At 48.1% G+C, this 15,817-nt stretch overlaps 1 protein-coding gene across 1 annotated transcript; it reads left to right on the plus strand.

The window, feature by feature from the left end:
- The first annotated feature begins 2,995 nt into the window (after window positions 1–2,995).
- LOC148128454 (vomeronasal type-2 receptor 26-like) lies at window positions 2,996–14,121 on the plus strand. Its single transcript, XM_087949077.1, has 4 exons — window positions 2,996–3,031; window positions 6,235–6,369; window positions 10,621–10,747; window positions 11,609–14,121. The coding sequence occupies exons 1-4, from the start codon at window positions 2,996–2,998 to the stop codon at window positions 12,517–12,519; spliced, it is 1,209 nt and encodes a 402-aa protein (XP_087805203.1). The 3' UTR covers window positions 12,520–14,121.
- The last annotated feature ends 1,696 nt before the right edge of the window (window positions 14,122–15,817 follow it).

A 15,817-nucleotide genomic window follows, 5' to 3' on the forward strand; every position in this document is an offset into this window, starting at 1 on the left:
TGTAACGACATTCTTCATTACTTTTTCAGATCACTGCTGGAATTCCTTCAGAGGCTCTGAGTGATAAAAAGGAGATTCCCTTTTTCCACCAGATGCTCCTCAAAGAAGGATTCCAATATCCCAGCAATTGTCCAGCTGCTCCTCCATTTCAGATGGACCCTGATTGGCCTCTTTGCTTCAGACACAGAAAAGGGAGAGAATTTCATGAAGGACTTTCCCTCCGATGCTTGTCAGGAGTGGAATTTGTGTGGTTGTATCACAACGATTCACAACAACTGAACATACAGCACCCCTCAGGGAGGCCCTCTCTAAGTGGAGACAAATCAACGTCTTTGTCCACTTCATAGAATATGATTCCATCTGGAACAGAATTTTTCCTTTCCATGAAGCACTTATGCATTTGCCAGGACCCATTGAAGGGAAAGTCTGGATCCTCACAAATTTTCAACGTATCCAAAAAGAAGCCCAGTTTTCTCAAATACATCCATAGTATTTGGAACTTTGGTTATCTGAAAAAAAAGGCCAACAGCTGCTGCCTTTGAACCCCATTTCTTTGTGAAAGATCCGTTTCAAGATCATTATTTCCGCTGTTCCCTTTCAAAGCACGTCTTTTCTGTCAAAGGCCGCAGAAGATGCACCCAGAAAGCCCCACTGGAGACCCAGGAGAAAAGAAACAGGAAAGGGATCATAAATGACCATCATCGCTACAGTTTCATTCAGACTCTGGCCCAGGCCATGAATGCTGCTTATTCCTCCAGATCGAGGAGGGGAAGGAAGGAGGGAGAAAAGAGGTTGGGGGCTCCGAGGCTGCAGCCCTGGCAGGTATGGGGGGTCCCAATAGGCATCCATTCATCTGAGATCCTTTTGGAGAAGGAACCCAAAGGAGAAGGAGGGGAACATCTCAACCTTTTTGTGCTGCAAAGGTCAAGAGATTTGCACCATCTAATTGCTCCTGTCTGACACTCCGGAATAACAGGGAGCAGATCTGAAGTTTCTGTCTAGCCTCTTTTGGAAGAAATCTCCTTCTGGGTTCAGTTCCAAGCGGGAATAAAGACGCTGGAAACATGGTGACTGCTTGGAAGATGGTTTAATGGTGGACAGGAGCACATGCCTTGGTTGAGGAAAGAAGGGCTGAGATGCTGAGAGTGCAACTGTTTGATGCCCTCTGTTGGGATTTGAATTGGAGCTTGTATTCTGATCGGTTGTCAGGCTCCCATGGGGCCATGCAGGGGGCAACTCTGTAGGCTGTCCTGAGTCCCAGGCTTGGTTGAGCCTCGCTGGATGATGGTGATGGGTTTGGGCAATTCCTATATAGCTTTACCTGGAGTAGATCTTTGTTATGTAAAATAAACTGGCCTAGGCCAGAGTAATGGTCCATTAGCAACGGTGGGAGGGGGCGGAGTTTCAGCCTCTCTGAGTTTCTACTTTTCTTTTAGGGAAATTAATTCTCCCTTTTTAGTATATCCTAAAATATTGGTTGCATGGCAGGAAATCAAGCACCTGGTGCCCAAAATCCAAAGAAGGGGAATGGAAAGCCAGAAACTAATCCTCAAGGACTACCAGGGAAATCGCATCCCAGTAGTTGGAACAGGACAGTTCGAAATAAATTTCAAGGGGCGAAAGGCAAGGCTCCCTTTGACGATCGTGGACCGAGACCGACCCAGCCTTTTAGGACTGCAATGGTTCGCGCCACTCGGGATCGAAGTGATGGGCATCGATCACATCGGGAAGCCGATTGGGAGGAACAACTCGCAAGGGACTTCCAGGAAGTGTTCGACGGCACCCTAGGCAAGTACTGAGGGCCCCTATTTCTTTCAGCCTAGACCCCAGCATTCCCCAAGACGACTAAAACCTCGGTGGGTACCTTTCGCACTCCGGCCCAAGGTCGATGAGCAAATAAACAAGCTCGTCAGTCAGGGGTTCTCGAACCAATTGACCACGCCAGGTGGGAGACCCCATAGTCACCCCAGTCAAGCCCGATGGGTCAGTGAGAATTTGCGGGGACTATAAGGCCACCCTCAACTGCGCATTACAACAGAGCGCCTATCCCGTCCCAGTGGTTCAGCATCTCCTACACTCACTGGGGGAGGCAAGGTTTTTGCAAAACTCGACCTGGCGCAAGCATACCAACAACTGCCGGTCGACGCAGAAACCGCCAAGGCGCAAACCATAGTAACCCACCGGGGGCTTTCCGATGTAAGAGACTCCAGTTTGGAGTCAGTGTGGCACCAGGAATATTCCAGAGCCTCATGGAGAGACTCCTGCAAGGAATCAAGGGGTGGTGCCCTACTTCAATGACGTGTCGGCAGCCAACCAAAAAGAACTGGAGGGCCGCCTGAGGGAGGTCCTAACAAAATTCAAAAATGTGGGGCTGAAGGTTAAAAAGGAAAAATGCCAATTACATACCGAGAGGGTCGAATTCCTAGGGTACCTTTTAGATCGGCACGGAATTCACCCAACCGGAAAAAAATCAGAGCAATCAAGGAAGCCCCCAGGCCGAAGAATAAAACAGAACTACAGGCATTTCTAGGGCTGCTTAATTTCTATAATGTTTTCCTGCCACAGAAGGCGACCGCGGCAGAGCCTTTGCATAGGCTCTTGGACAAGGCGGCACCTTGGACTTGGGGGAAACGCGAGGAAGCCGCCTTCAACCAAAACCAAGGACCTACTCACCCCGGATGCTGTCCTCATCCAATACAAGCGAGACCCTACCGCTACCTGTCACATGCGACGCATCACCCTTCGACGTCGGCACCGTCCTCAGCCACACTCTCGCCCGACGGAAAAGAAGCACCCATCGCCTTTTTCTCAAGGACCCTCACCAAACTGGAAAGAAACTACAGCCAGCTGGACAGGAGGCCCTGGCTATCGTTGCCGCTGTCAAAAGGTTCCACGAATACATCTACGGCCGGACGTTCACCATCGTCACTGACCACAAGCCGCTGCTGGGAATCCTGGCAGGAAACAGGGCCACCCGAACATTCTATCTCCAAGAATGACAAGGTGGTCTGAATTCCTTCACCGCCTACAGGTACCGGCTCACACACCGACCCAGTAAGACAATCACCCACGCAGATGCCCTGAGCTGCACGCCACTACCTGACCTGGACACCGACCCAGCACCCACGACGACCACCCTTAGCATAGAGACTCTGCCTGATCTACCCGTAACCGCGTCAGACATTGCCCGCGAAACTAATAAAGACAAACGTCTGGCGCGAGTGTTACATTGGGTAGAGAAGGGTTGGCCTGAAAAAGACGTCGACGAAACATTCAGGAAATTTCGAACCGGCAAACAGAACTGTCATTACAAAAGGTTGTTTACTTTGGGGGATAGGGTTGTCATTCCGGAAAAATTACAGGGAAAGGTATTGGAATTGCTGCATGAGGGACACCCAGGCATCGTTGGGACAAAAGCCTTGGCCAGAAGCTACTCATGGTGGCCAGGGATAGACAAACAGATCGAGGCTTGGGTGGCAGCATGCAACCGATGCCAGGAAACCAGGCCTAGCCCCCTGCCGCCCCAATCCTGGAATGAGAAACCGCCAGGGGACCATGGTCCAGGATTCACATAGACTTTGCCGAACCCACAAAAGGACACACCTTCCTCATTACAGTAGATGCTTACGCCAACTGGTTGGAGGTAAGCAACATGAAAACTACCACCACGGAGGCCGTTACCAAAGAACTCAGCAGGCTGTTCGCAACCCACGGCCTCCCAGACGTCGTCGTATCCGACAACGGGCCCCAATTTACCTCGCTAGAATTCGGAAAATTCCTAGCAGAGCGGGGGATACGACACGCATTAACAGCGCCGGCACATCCGGTGGCGAACGGGAGGCGGAACGGATGGTTCAATTTACAAAAAAAAAAAACAATCCAGAAAATAGAAAACAGGGAAATTCAAGACAAAATAAATAAAATGCTTTTGATACAACACATAACCCGAACACAACAACTAACAAAAGCCCGGCAGAACTATTAATGGGGAGGAAATTAAGGTCCCCACTAGACAGACTGCACCCACATACAACCCAGAAAAAACCCCAAACTCCTCAAGCAAAGACCGAACATTTAAACCAGGTGATGCAGTATACGCAAGGAACCTTACCGGGGACCCACTGTGGATACCAGCGACCGTAACCCAAGTGACAGGTCCCCGCTCGTACCGTTTACAGACAACCGACGGACGAGCATGAAAAGCGACACATCAACCAATTAAGGTCAAGAACTACCACGGGAAACACAACCGACACGCAAACAGACATGAGCACATACCCAGAAAAAGAAGGGGACCCCCGACACAAACCAAGAGGGGAGGGAAGACCCCAATAACCAACCCACACCAGAAAGAAACAGGAATACTCACCAACAAACAGCCAGCTTGAAGCCTCACCAGGAAGAAGCAGCCAGGCCAGCTCAACCATCCCAGAAAGACCAGGCGGAGCGGGAACAACCGCAGCTCAACCAGCCCGGGTAGACCGGGAGGGAGCTGCGACGAAAGGCCCGGCTCAACCTTCCAGGCGGTTCCATCGACGAGGCAGAGAGCAACACAGAACCCGACCGAACCGGCCGGGAGCCAAGCACCAACTAACCTGCGCAGGTCAAGTAGGCAAGTATGAAGCCCCGCCTACTTACAGGACTACGTTACGTAGGACCATACCAAGAGGGGAGGGTGTTCTGTACAGCCATTTACATACTCGTAAACGCCACGCGGTGATTGGACAAGACGTGCGGCGAACTGATTGGCCGAGCGAGCCGCAGTGATTGATCGCCGAGAATCTCCCGCGATTGGTGGAAACTAATCGCGGGAGATTCAAGCGGTGCCATTGGCCGTGGCCGCCGCGGCCGAAGAATAAAAGCCGCCGCTTTTCCCTTTTCGAGCCGAACCGATCTTGGAGCAAATAAAGAGCTGAAACCAAGTCACTGGCTCCGAGTCTTTCATCCATGGCGGACACGACAGGCTGAGAGACTGGCCCCAAATTCCCCAGCCTGCTTCATGACCAAGGAGGATCTTGAACTCACAGCCTCTTGCTTTCTACTTCGGGGCTTAACCAGTAGACCAAACTGGCTCACTTACATACTTATCAAACTTGGCACAATCCTTCATCCAGTGCATCATTAATGTTCTTATATGAGATACTATAATTTATCAAATCCTAAAACCCATGATAGTTTTCTATTGCTTTTTAGTCATACAGTTGTTTCTAGGAGGAAATCATAAATATTTTTCTGGAAAGTTGGTAATGTTTAAATAACATAAAAGTATATTTGCCTGAGAATTGTTATAAATCTTGTATAATGGCAATTTATCAACCCTATTATATTAATGACAACATAGAAAAATTGATTAATTTTATAACGTTATATTTTCCCACTTTTATGACAAAGATTAAAAAAATTAAAGATTATTTGAGTACCATTTTAAACCAGTTTTTATCCACTTAATTATCATACCATCCACCCCTCACTTAACTGGGTTTCTGATCACATCACAAAATTGTTTATTACTCTTTCCTGAGATCGAGTTATATCAGCAGTATTTCCATAATGTATTTGGGAAATGAAATAATATGTGAGGATGACTTGCATAGAGCACATAAGTTATATCCCCCCTTTCCCACAACCCATTTAGAAAGGGCAGTGATAGGAGGGAATGACTTTTGGGGGGGTGGAGGAGAGATTCTGCCTGGGGAAGAAGCAGATAAGAGGAGGACACCTACAGCTGCATAAAAAAAGGGTCGGTGGGAGATTTGTACTTTCTGGCTCCCCAAATCCTGTCAGTGCAGCATTACAGCGAAGTGGGCCTAGCTCAGGTTTCCTGTCTGGGCCTCCTGGGAGAGGATCACCCTGACAATTTTCTTCTTGACAAATCCGTGTTTCTGATAACCAACCTGTTGCTTTCAGGGAGTTCATAAATCTCCTTTTTTCTGTTGTTCAACTATATTTTGTCAAAATCTATATTGTCAAAATATGATCGACAAATTTTTGTGAACTTTTTCCCTTCACTTGTAAGATAGTGGTAACACCCATTTTCCTAATGAAGCATGTCTGTAAATTAGACAACTACAGAAGAAAGATTAAATATTGAAAAAGCGTCTGGGATAAGAAACAAAGTTTTCTGCTTTTAAAATTGCTGCATGTTCCCATTCTAGTTCCATCCTTTCCTGGAGAAGAATGAGTTTGTCAATATTTCGGACATTGAACTCTACATGGACCCAAATGGAGAGGTAGCAGCAGATCTGCATTTGGGGCTTCTTCTTGGTTCTTCCCAGGGATGATCCCAGGAGAGAGACTGTGGCGTATTTTGTAAGACAGAGACTTTATATCGACAAAGATGTTCTTTCACGGCTAAAGTTGCTCAACAAGGTAGGAGAAAGTTTGGTGTCTTCTCTCCATTTTCCAAAGCCTGAGGTCCCATTTCAAGAGGGCTGATGCTATTCCCCAAAGGTGGTTGACCTTCACCGAGAATTGAATCTGGGCAGTAGAAACCGGATTTTTTCCCTTAGGCTGCTTGGGAGGCATCGGTATTGTTCCATTTTGTGGACCACGTACAATTAAGGGTCTCCATCAAACGGGTGAGAATCCCACAAGGGCTGGGGAATGTGTCCCTAGTAGCTTCTGGTTGTTTGCTCCTTGTGCCCAGAATAGCAACGAAGGCGGCAATTCTGCTGACCGGGGCCTGAATCCAGGCTTGGACCGTATCGGATGGGATTGAATCGTGAGTGGACGGAGGTCCTTTTGGCCCCATTGGGGGAAAGAAGCTTCCTCTCGTCCTGCTTGGGGAAAAGTGTCCCCTGAAGGGGCAGCTCCATAATCTGGGAGGCTCTTAAGGAGGCCGGACCTGGCCAGAGCTCTCCATGCCTCCCTTTCACCCTCCCTGGGATGGAGCAATGGGCCTTCTGCTCCTAGGAAGCAGCTCCAAGGCTTTCAGTTCACCTGAAATTATCAAGATTGTTCTGATATCACACCTTAAAATTAAGGGTGTGAGAAGAGGGGAGAAATGCGTGTTAATGGGGTCATGAGAAGGAACCGGCTGGTTATCACTTAATGCTGAAATCTTTTCTCAGTTCCATCCAGGGGTGGGATTCAAATTTTGTAACAACCGGTTCTGTGGGCGTGGCTTAATTTGTGGGTGTGGCTTGATGGTCACGTGACCAGATGGGCATGGCCAGGTGGCCATGTGACTGGCAAACCAAATACAAGTGGTCCTCGCTTAATGGCCAGTTGCTTAGCAAGTGTTCTAATTTATGACTGATCTCCCCAGAGCTCCTTGACCTGGTTTTGGAGTTTTGACAACCATAAACACAAACACACAAACACACACGCACACAGCCTTCTGACCCTGCTATTCTTTGATTCTGTAAGGATCTCCTGCTGGAGCAGGGGGTTGGACTAGATGACCTCCGAGATCCCTTGCAGCCCAGCCCTAGATTGCTGTGCTGCTTCAAAGAGTCTTCTGAAGCCAGGGTTTGTGTCCTTCCTTCCTCTCCTTTTTTTTCTCTCTCTCTCCCTCCCTCCTTCCATGTATTTATCTATCCATCCATATATCTCATTCACTTTCTCCTCCCTCCATCTCTTTCTTTCTTTTTCTTTCTTTGTCCCATCCTTCCATCTCTCCCTTTCTTTGTCTATCCATTTTCCTCCTTTTGCTTCCTTTCTCTCTTTTATTTCTTTCTCTTTCCTTTCTTGTCTCTCTCTTCCTCTTCTCTCATTCCCTCTATTTCACTCTTTCCCTCTCTTTTTCTCTCTTTCCCCCTCTCTGTATCTCTCTGTATCTCTCTCTCATTCTGCCTCTTTTCCCTGTCTTCCCTCCTCCCCCCTGTGTGTGTGTGTGTGTGTGTGTGTGTGTGTGTGTGTGTAAAGAGAGGCATGGATAAGTCTGACCAGGTCGGGTCTCTTTAAGAACCTCCCCAACTATGAACCGGCCCTTTCAGGGGACACTTTTCCCCAAGCAGGACAAGCTTCTCTCCAATGGGACCAAAAGGACCTCCACCCAATCATGATTCAAATTCATCTGAATTCAGGCCCTGGTCAACAGAATTCCCTTTTTTCTTTGCTAGTTTGGGCACAAGGAGCAAACAAACCTGAAGCTCTTAGTGACACATTCCCCAGCCCTTGTGGGATTCTCACCAGTTTGAAGGAGATACTAAACCATAGGTGGTTCACAAAATGGAGCAGTGCGAGAAGGTAAGGGTGACGGTGGGGGATAGCGAAGTGGCCGGGTCCCTATCTTCCCCTCTCTCTCCCCCACTCTGTGTGTGTGTGTGTGTGTCTGTGAATGTGTGTGTGTCTCCCTCAAGCCAGCAAGCTCTCCTTGGCGCTCTTCGCTACTTCTTTCATTTCTTCTTTTTCGAATCCAGACTGGCTAAACAACGATTGCCAGACCGCGGTGGAAGCGTCCATTCGGGTGACCCTCCTCCTCCTCCTCTTCCTCCTCCTCTTGCACCCGGCAGCTGTGGATGGATCAGGAGGGTGCAGTTGTGTGGGGAGATGCTCGCTCCTCAAGTGAGCATCCACCCGCCCCATACTTGGTTTTGCTGTGCTTTGGCATTTGCTTGAGGAGCATCTCCCCGTGTGCATGCACCCTCCCAGCCCTGCCACAACGGCCGGTTATGAGAGGAGGAGGAGGAGGAGGAGGAGGAGGAGGAGGAGGAGGAGGAGGAGGAGGAGGAGGAGGAGGAGGAGGAGGAGGAGGAGGAGGAGGAGGAGGAGGAGGAGAAGGGTCGCCCGAAGGGATGCTTCCACCGTGGCCTGGCGATCATTGTTCAGCCAGTCTGCATTCGAAAAAGAAGAAATGAAAGAAGTAGCGAAGAGCGCCAAGGAGAGCTTGCTGGCTTGGCCATGCCACGGCTTTCAGGGAGACACACACATACAGATTGGGAGGGAGAATTAGGAAGATAGGGACCCGGCCGCTTCACTATCCCCCGCCGTCACCCTCACCTTCTTAGGCCAGGCGAGGGAGGGGCAGGGCCAGCCGCTTCATCAAGGTGAAGAGGAGGCGACCAAGCACAGGCGAGTAGAAACCTGGGAACGGCGGCTCCTAAAGGGCTTTGAGGTTGGATGACCTGGAGCGGCCGAGATCCGAGTGAGCATTGCACCACAGGTTCACCTGATCGCCCACTTCTTTGGTGTTGGCTTTACGGAGCCGCAGCGTGAGGTCTGGGCTGACATGTGACAGCAGTGCCTTTAGCTGTGCTTGCTTGTAAGTGTCCAAATAATCTGGTGAAGATGGCAGAGGAGTCACTCAGGTAGACCTCCCCCATCTGCAGTCCTCCTCCTGCAGAAAAAGGCCATTCCCTGAGCTAAGAAGGCAAGGAGCTGCGCCTCGACTCACCCAATTCCTAGGACTACCCCAAATGGTCTCAATTCGGCATGGAGAGGGTAGCTCCCCCTGGCAGTTCCCCTTTCCCTCACTGCTCTGACTTCCTGTGGCTCGCCTCCAGCCTGAACACCAGGTTGGACCACCAGAAGGCCACTTCCCCGCTTCTCAACGGCGCTCCTGTGCCGGCCACTGCAGGACTCTCCATCTCTTTCTCCACATTCTCCCTCAACTTCGAAATGACGACACCTGTTGCCGACATGGGTACGACCGGGCTGCCGGTCACCTTTACCCCCACCCCACTTGCCTTTTGCCGCTGCCACCTGGACCCCTAACCCCCAGCAGGTAAGGCCCAGCACCTGCGGTGAATCCCAGCTAAATTTCACTGTACCGGAGGACATGTGGAGAGGCTCATGTTCTCCTGCTGCTGGGAAAGCAAGAGAGTCTTTCCCGGCACAGCGAAAAGTTTGCAACTTCCTCTCCAATAGGGAAATGGGCGGCTCTGGGCGGCAGAGAAGCAGCCCGCTTGAATCCAGTTTATCTCTGCCGCCCAGAGCTGTGCCGGGAAAGACTCTCTTGCTCTCCCAGCAGAGCCTCTCCACATGTCTTCCAGTACAGCGAAATGTAGCTCGGGTCCCCACCAGTCTGCATCTCGCCCCCCGCCTGGATTCACCACAGATACTGGGCCTTCCCTGCTGGGGGTGAGGGCGGCGGGTGGTGGCAGCAAAAGGCAAGTGGGGCGGGAGGGGTAAAGGTGACCGGCAGTGGCAGGTAGGTGACTGGGCCCAAGAGCTTGCAGAGCCTCACTCACCCAGGGAGATCAGGCAGGGCCACAGCGGAAGGCATGCAGTAATGGCTGGACTGGCGAGTGGGCAAAAGCAGGCTGCAGGCGATGCCGCGCATGCACGTTAAGGACTGACTGAGAGCGGAGGGGAGGGGCGGGCAGAGAGGGGCGGGGCCAGTCAGTGGTGCAATTTGCTGGTTCTCTGAACTGCGCAGAATCATAACAACTGGTTTGATAGAACTGGACAGAATCAGTAGAATCTGACCCCTGGTTCCATCTCTCCAGACTTTTCTATTTAATAAAGTCCTTTTTTTTTTTGGCAATGTGAGATGCCAAAAGCAAAAGTGAGGAACTAATGGAAGAATCTTCCAGAAGTTATATCTCCAACCATTTGGAAATAGTGAGAGATTTTGCTTACTTAAGTGAAGACCAGAGACTAGTAACTTGTCTAATATCCATTTTAACCTCCATTTTCCACATATTTCCTTTGCAATCTTATTTCTTTTCTGCTCAGTCCTTTCCTCAATCTGAATGTGTGGAAAGTTGTCATCCTGGATTTGTCAAGAGGGCTCGAGAAGGAGAGCCAGTTTGCTGCTACGACTGCATTCCTTGTCCGGAGGGGACCTTCTCCACTCAGAAAGGTGGGTGACACCAGAGGAAAGGAAGGCCTGGTGGAACTGGATCCATCCAGAGCATTGTCATGAAAGTATGAATTAAAAAACACTTTGAAGCTGAATTGATTTCTGGTTTATTTCCAAAATGCCCCATTTCTTATCTAAACAGAAGAACAAAAAGACTGTGAAGGAAGGGCTGGATAGAGAGAGGTGGCTGTGGCAGATTGGGTAGGCTTTACTACTGCCAGAGAAAATATTTCTCCTTTTTAGCTTGGATGTATCCTTCCTTACACATTTACTTCTCTAGGAACACCTGAGTTCCTTGAAACACGATTAATTGTTTTAGGTCCACCTCCTGAAAGGAGGATTGCAATGCAGTCTACATGGGTTCCCTTTGAGGAACACTAAAAAGGTGTTGCTGAGGTATGAGATACACAATGTGGTGGCATGGATAGTTATGCCTGTATGTGTCTGCACCCGTATCACCACTGCTCCAATGGCCATTCCAAATTATTAGCAACAGTCACTTGATCTGCCAGCCACCTCTGAGGCAAGTATGACAAGAATTGCCATTTTGCACGTAAATTTCTCTAGAAAGATTAATTGATTCATTATTTTCCTTTAGTAATGGAGGTTCCTATCAATATTCTGAACATTACAAAGGAAATCTTTCAAGTCCAAAGCTTCCCTCAATTTCATAGCCTATCAAAAATATACTGTAGCTATATTTTTTTTAAAGTGATAAGACTTATTTTTTGTCTCTGGAGATATTAAGAAATCCATCCCGGAAAATGCTCCTAATAATCACTTGTTCCCAAAGAATGTACAATATATCTTGAAATGCAAAGGACAAAGAAATACGTTTTTTTGTTTTTTTTGTTTTCTCAGATACAGAAAAATGCACCAAATGTCCAGATGATAAATACCCCAATAAAGAAAGAGTCCAATGTATCCCCAAAGTTATAACCTTCCTGTCTTATGAAGAACTTCTGGGCATCATCCTGGCATCTTTTGCCCTATTCTTGTTCCTAACCACAAGCCTTGTTTTAATCGTCTTCATTAAATACAGAGAAACTCCCCTTGTCAAAGCCAACAACCGGGACCTCTCCTACATCCTCCTGGTCTCCCTCCTGCTTTGCTTCTTGTCTCCTTCTCTCTTCATTGGTCAACCAAGGAAAGCCACCTGCCTTTTCCAACAAACGGTTTTCAGCATCATCTTCTCAGTTGCCGTTTCTTCTCTCTTGGCCAAAACCATCATGGTGGTGCTGGCTTTCCTGGCCACAAAACCAGGAAACCGAGCAAAGAGATGGTTGGGGAAGAGCTTGGCCAACTCCATCATCCTATCTTCTTCTGGTGTCCAAGTTATCATCTGCTCCATCTGGCTGGGAGCTTCTCCCCCCTTCCCTGACTCTGACCTCCTCTCCCAGCCTGGAGAGATCATCCTGCAATGCAACCAAGGGGCCGTTGTCATGTTCTACATCACCCTCAGCTACATGGGCTTCCTGGCTGCCGTCTGCTTCACGGTGGCTTTCCTGGCCAGGAATCTGCCTGGGGCCTTCAACGAAGCCAAGTTGATCACCTTCAGCATGCTGGTCTTCTGCAGTGTCTGGGTGACTTTTGTGCCCACCTACCTGAGCACCAAAGGGAAACACATGGTGGCTGTGCAGGTCTTCTCCATCCTGGCCTCCAGTGCTGGTCTGCTGGTCTGCATCTTCATCCCCAAGTGCTACATTATCCTTCTGAGGCCAGAGCTGAACACAAAGGAGCATCTCACAGCCAGAACAAATGTAAAAACATGAGATATAACATCATTATGATAGTGGAAGAATTGTTCATGTTTCTTTTATTTGATTTCCATTTTGATAGTATGCAGGAGTCAAAGAAAATGATATCTGTATGTTACAAAATGGGGAATTGTTGAACGACTGGAATTCTTGCAGTTCCCTCCCATCTCAATAAATATTGCTAAAGAGACCACTGTAAAATTCAGAGGAATTCAGCTGTTCAGCAACAGCTACTGAACATGATACCTTATAAAAAATGATTGACGCACTTGTTCCCACTGACAGCAGCTAAATATATGGGTGGGTGGTGAGAGAATGTGTAGGAAAAGAGGTCAGGAGGAAGCTGTGGGAACCAAACACCAGCCTGGTTGCCTGATCCTCTCCCTAAAAATGCCAGAATGATGTGAAATGCCATGTTTGACTGGCTCTCAGCTGAGGAGGGAAATCTTCATCCCTCTTATGAGTCTTTCTTGATTTCCTGATAAAACCTCCTTTGCAGAAAGATTTCAGCAGAACAGCTGTCTGGGATTTCAGTTTGGGATTGTTTTTATTTTGGTATGTACTTCACAGCAAAAAAAAAGGAAATAAAAAAATGAAGTGTGTAAAGAAATTTCCACTGTATATTTTTTTTCTTTCATCAACCAGAGAAATAAAATAGCCGTTTTCAGGCTCTTTAATTTTCCACTCTACAATTTGTACCTAAAGCATTTCTCTGCTCCTCCTCCAAGCCTGTCTCGTCTGTGAAGGGCTGGAGAAGATGTCCAGAGAAAGGGGACCTTGGGACTCTTCCCAGGAGGAGGTTGCAGGGATCCTGTCTCAAGGCAGCCGCATCATTGACCAGGTCACAAACCTCCAATGCTGCATAATGTTCATCCAGGTCCAAGAAGGGGCTGAATAAGTGGGGGGGACTTCTAGGTTTCTAGGAAGAGGCACCCATGGAAGCTGCTCTGCTCTCCAACCACAGAGATTGCTGATCAATTGGGAATCAATTTTTATGTCTCATAAAGGCTCCTAACTGTGAATAGGATCCCTTTGCAAATTCCATTTTAAGGAGATAAGAAAAGCTCTGTTGGATCAGAAGAAGGTCAGTCTAAGATTCACACAAATCCCTCTGGTTCTTGCACAAGCAATAGAAGAAGGCTGAGACTTGTGGCTTTGTGCCACATGGAAGAGGCGTTTATCCAGAGGTGGAATTCAGTAGGTTTTGACCAGTTGTGGAGAACCGGTAGTGGAAATTTTGAGTGGTTCGGAGAAGTGGCAAATACCGCCTCTGACTGGCCTCGCCCCCATCTCTTCTCTGCCTCCCACTGAGTCCCAGCTGATTGGCTGGATTGGTTGCCCTGCACAGGAAAACGGAGCTGGAAAGCAGGTTAGTCGGGAGAGGAAGGAATGGGCTTTTGAAGTAACTTTCCACTGCCACGCCCACAAAGCCACGCCCACAAAGCCATGCCCACAGAACCAGTAGTAAAAAAAAATGATCCCCACCACAGCGATTATCCCACAATTTCACTTTCCTCCATCACTACCCACAACATTGGACAATCAGCCATCTCACACTCTAGGAATCTCCAATTTTAGTATCTCACATTAATCTGAGAAAATGTTTCCAAATTTCCCACCCCAAATTCAATAAGAGTTAAGGCGGGACTGGAATTCAAAAGTCTCCTGGTGATCCGCTCAAAGTCCCCCAGGAAGTTTTCCTGCCTGAGGGAGGATTAGAACTCAAAGCCTCCCGAATCTTGGCCGATACAACCAACAAGTTCTAAATCAATTATTGTCAGGAAGCTCACTCAAATTGACCGGCAATTCATGCAAAAAATTAGGCTGTGCGTTTCCCAGAAGATGGGTAGGCTCCATAAACAATGCCATTGTTTCATTTGAGGAATGAAGGTGGAGATGGAAGGTTCTGGAAACGCCATTTTACAGGATGCACCTTCTTTAGGCCCGACTGCCCCTGTTTTTCTTTGTACAACACCTGAGCTAAGGAATCTCTGAAACATTGTCTTGGGTTTAGGTCCAGGGGCCACAGGAGAAGTCTCCCATCCTAAAACGTATCCTGATCCCTTTCTATTTTGAGTGCACCATGGTGGGTCTGTCCCCATTCTTGGGAAGGGGACATTGTGTGGGTGTGTTTGCTATGTATATTGAAAACACGCAAGTTTTAGGGGAACCTTTGAAAGTGAGCTCAGTCTGCTCCTAAACTGTGAGCCCTATCTGACCATCACAGCACCCGAAGGACATCCAGATATACACAAAGCCTTGTTTTTCTGTGCTTCAAGCATGGACATCAATCTGATCATCGGTCCGCTCATATTTTATCTTTTTGGAATGTGCAGTAAGTTGAACACATAGTAAATCTCACACATGGTCATTTTGCCATTTTAGGCCCTTTTGCTTTTTTCTATCAGCTGCCTGTTGTCTTTCCGCCTTATTCCTTGGATGGCTCCAAAGACCACAAAGCTAGAACTTCTTGGAAAAATCCATCACTTGTTTATACCAAGAACAATCCAAGTTCATTTGCTTAATTTTCATGGTCCAACTCTGCCCTTTTTATCCCAGTTTCATGGTGGGCAACACCCATTCAGCAAGGAGACGTAATGGTGTAGCCACTGGATGCAGATGTTTGCTTGTTATGATACAAGAGTGTTGCACTGGTCTGGCATGAGTGAGCAAAGAGATGGGATTCCCCTGCTTCCTCCCTAAAATATTTTTAAATAAATAGTTTTCTTCCTTATCTGCATGATTGGCCTTCAGTGGACATGACTGTAGATGACTAGGGAGAAAAAAGGGAAGATTACCGAGTTTATGCAGGAATCCTCAGATCTAGCTTTGCTTTCGCTGTGACCACTTGACTCTAGTGAAAGCATATCTTTTACTAGATGCAACTCGACTGCAAATGGAGACGAGTCTTTCTTTCCTGAAGGTCCAATCTGGGCCGGGCCTGATAACCACTCACCTGCGTGGCTGCAATGCCTTCTATTTGGCTGTGGGTGGTTCTCTTGTGGGTGTCCATGTATCTGGGAAGGGTGAGGAGACAGGAGATATGGGAATATCTCGGAATATCTCGGCTGGGCCCAGGAGTTTCTTGCCACTCATTGCCTCTTCCTTCTTCTTCTGAAAACATTGTCAGAAAACTCAAAAGGCCAACAGTAACAATGATTTGGGTCTTATTAACCAGAGCTGGGGAGGAGAGAGATGACTGGAGAATATTGGAGGGCCTCTTCTAGAGGAAAGGATGAAAACAAACAGAAAGAAAAGTGAAAGCTTTCAGGCTTTCTTCCGCCCACCTCCTCATTTGTGGCCCAAAATGTCT

Source organism: Notechis scutatus, unplaced genomic scaffold (genome assembly GCF_049901735.1).
Source record: "Notechis scutatus isolate UNSWTSFEM ecotype Mainland unplaced genomic scaffold, rNotScu1.2 NSCUSCF68, whole genome shotgun sequence".
Classification (NCBI taxonomy): domain Eukaryota; kingdom Metazoa; phylum Chordata; class Lepidosauria; order Squamata; family Elapidae; genus Notechis; species Notechis scutatus.

Bases quoted from the DNA above. Each gene is read 5' to 3' on its own strand.
- LOC148128454 (XM_087949077.1), top strand. From the start codon at position 2,996: ATGACAAGGTGGTCTGAATTCCTTCACCGCCTACAG. The intron at 3,032-6,234 runs GTACCGGCTCAC...ATGGAGAGGTAG, and splicing joins AATTCCTTCACCGCCTACAG to CAGCAGATCTGCATTTGGGG. The intron at 6,370-10,620 runs GTAGGAGAAAGT...TTTTCTGCTCAG, and splicing joins GGCTAAAGTTGCTCAACAAG to TCCTTTCCTCAATCTGAATG.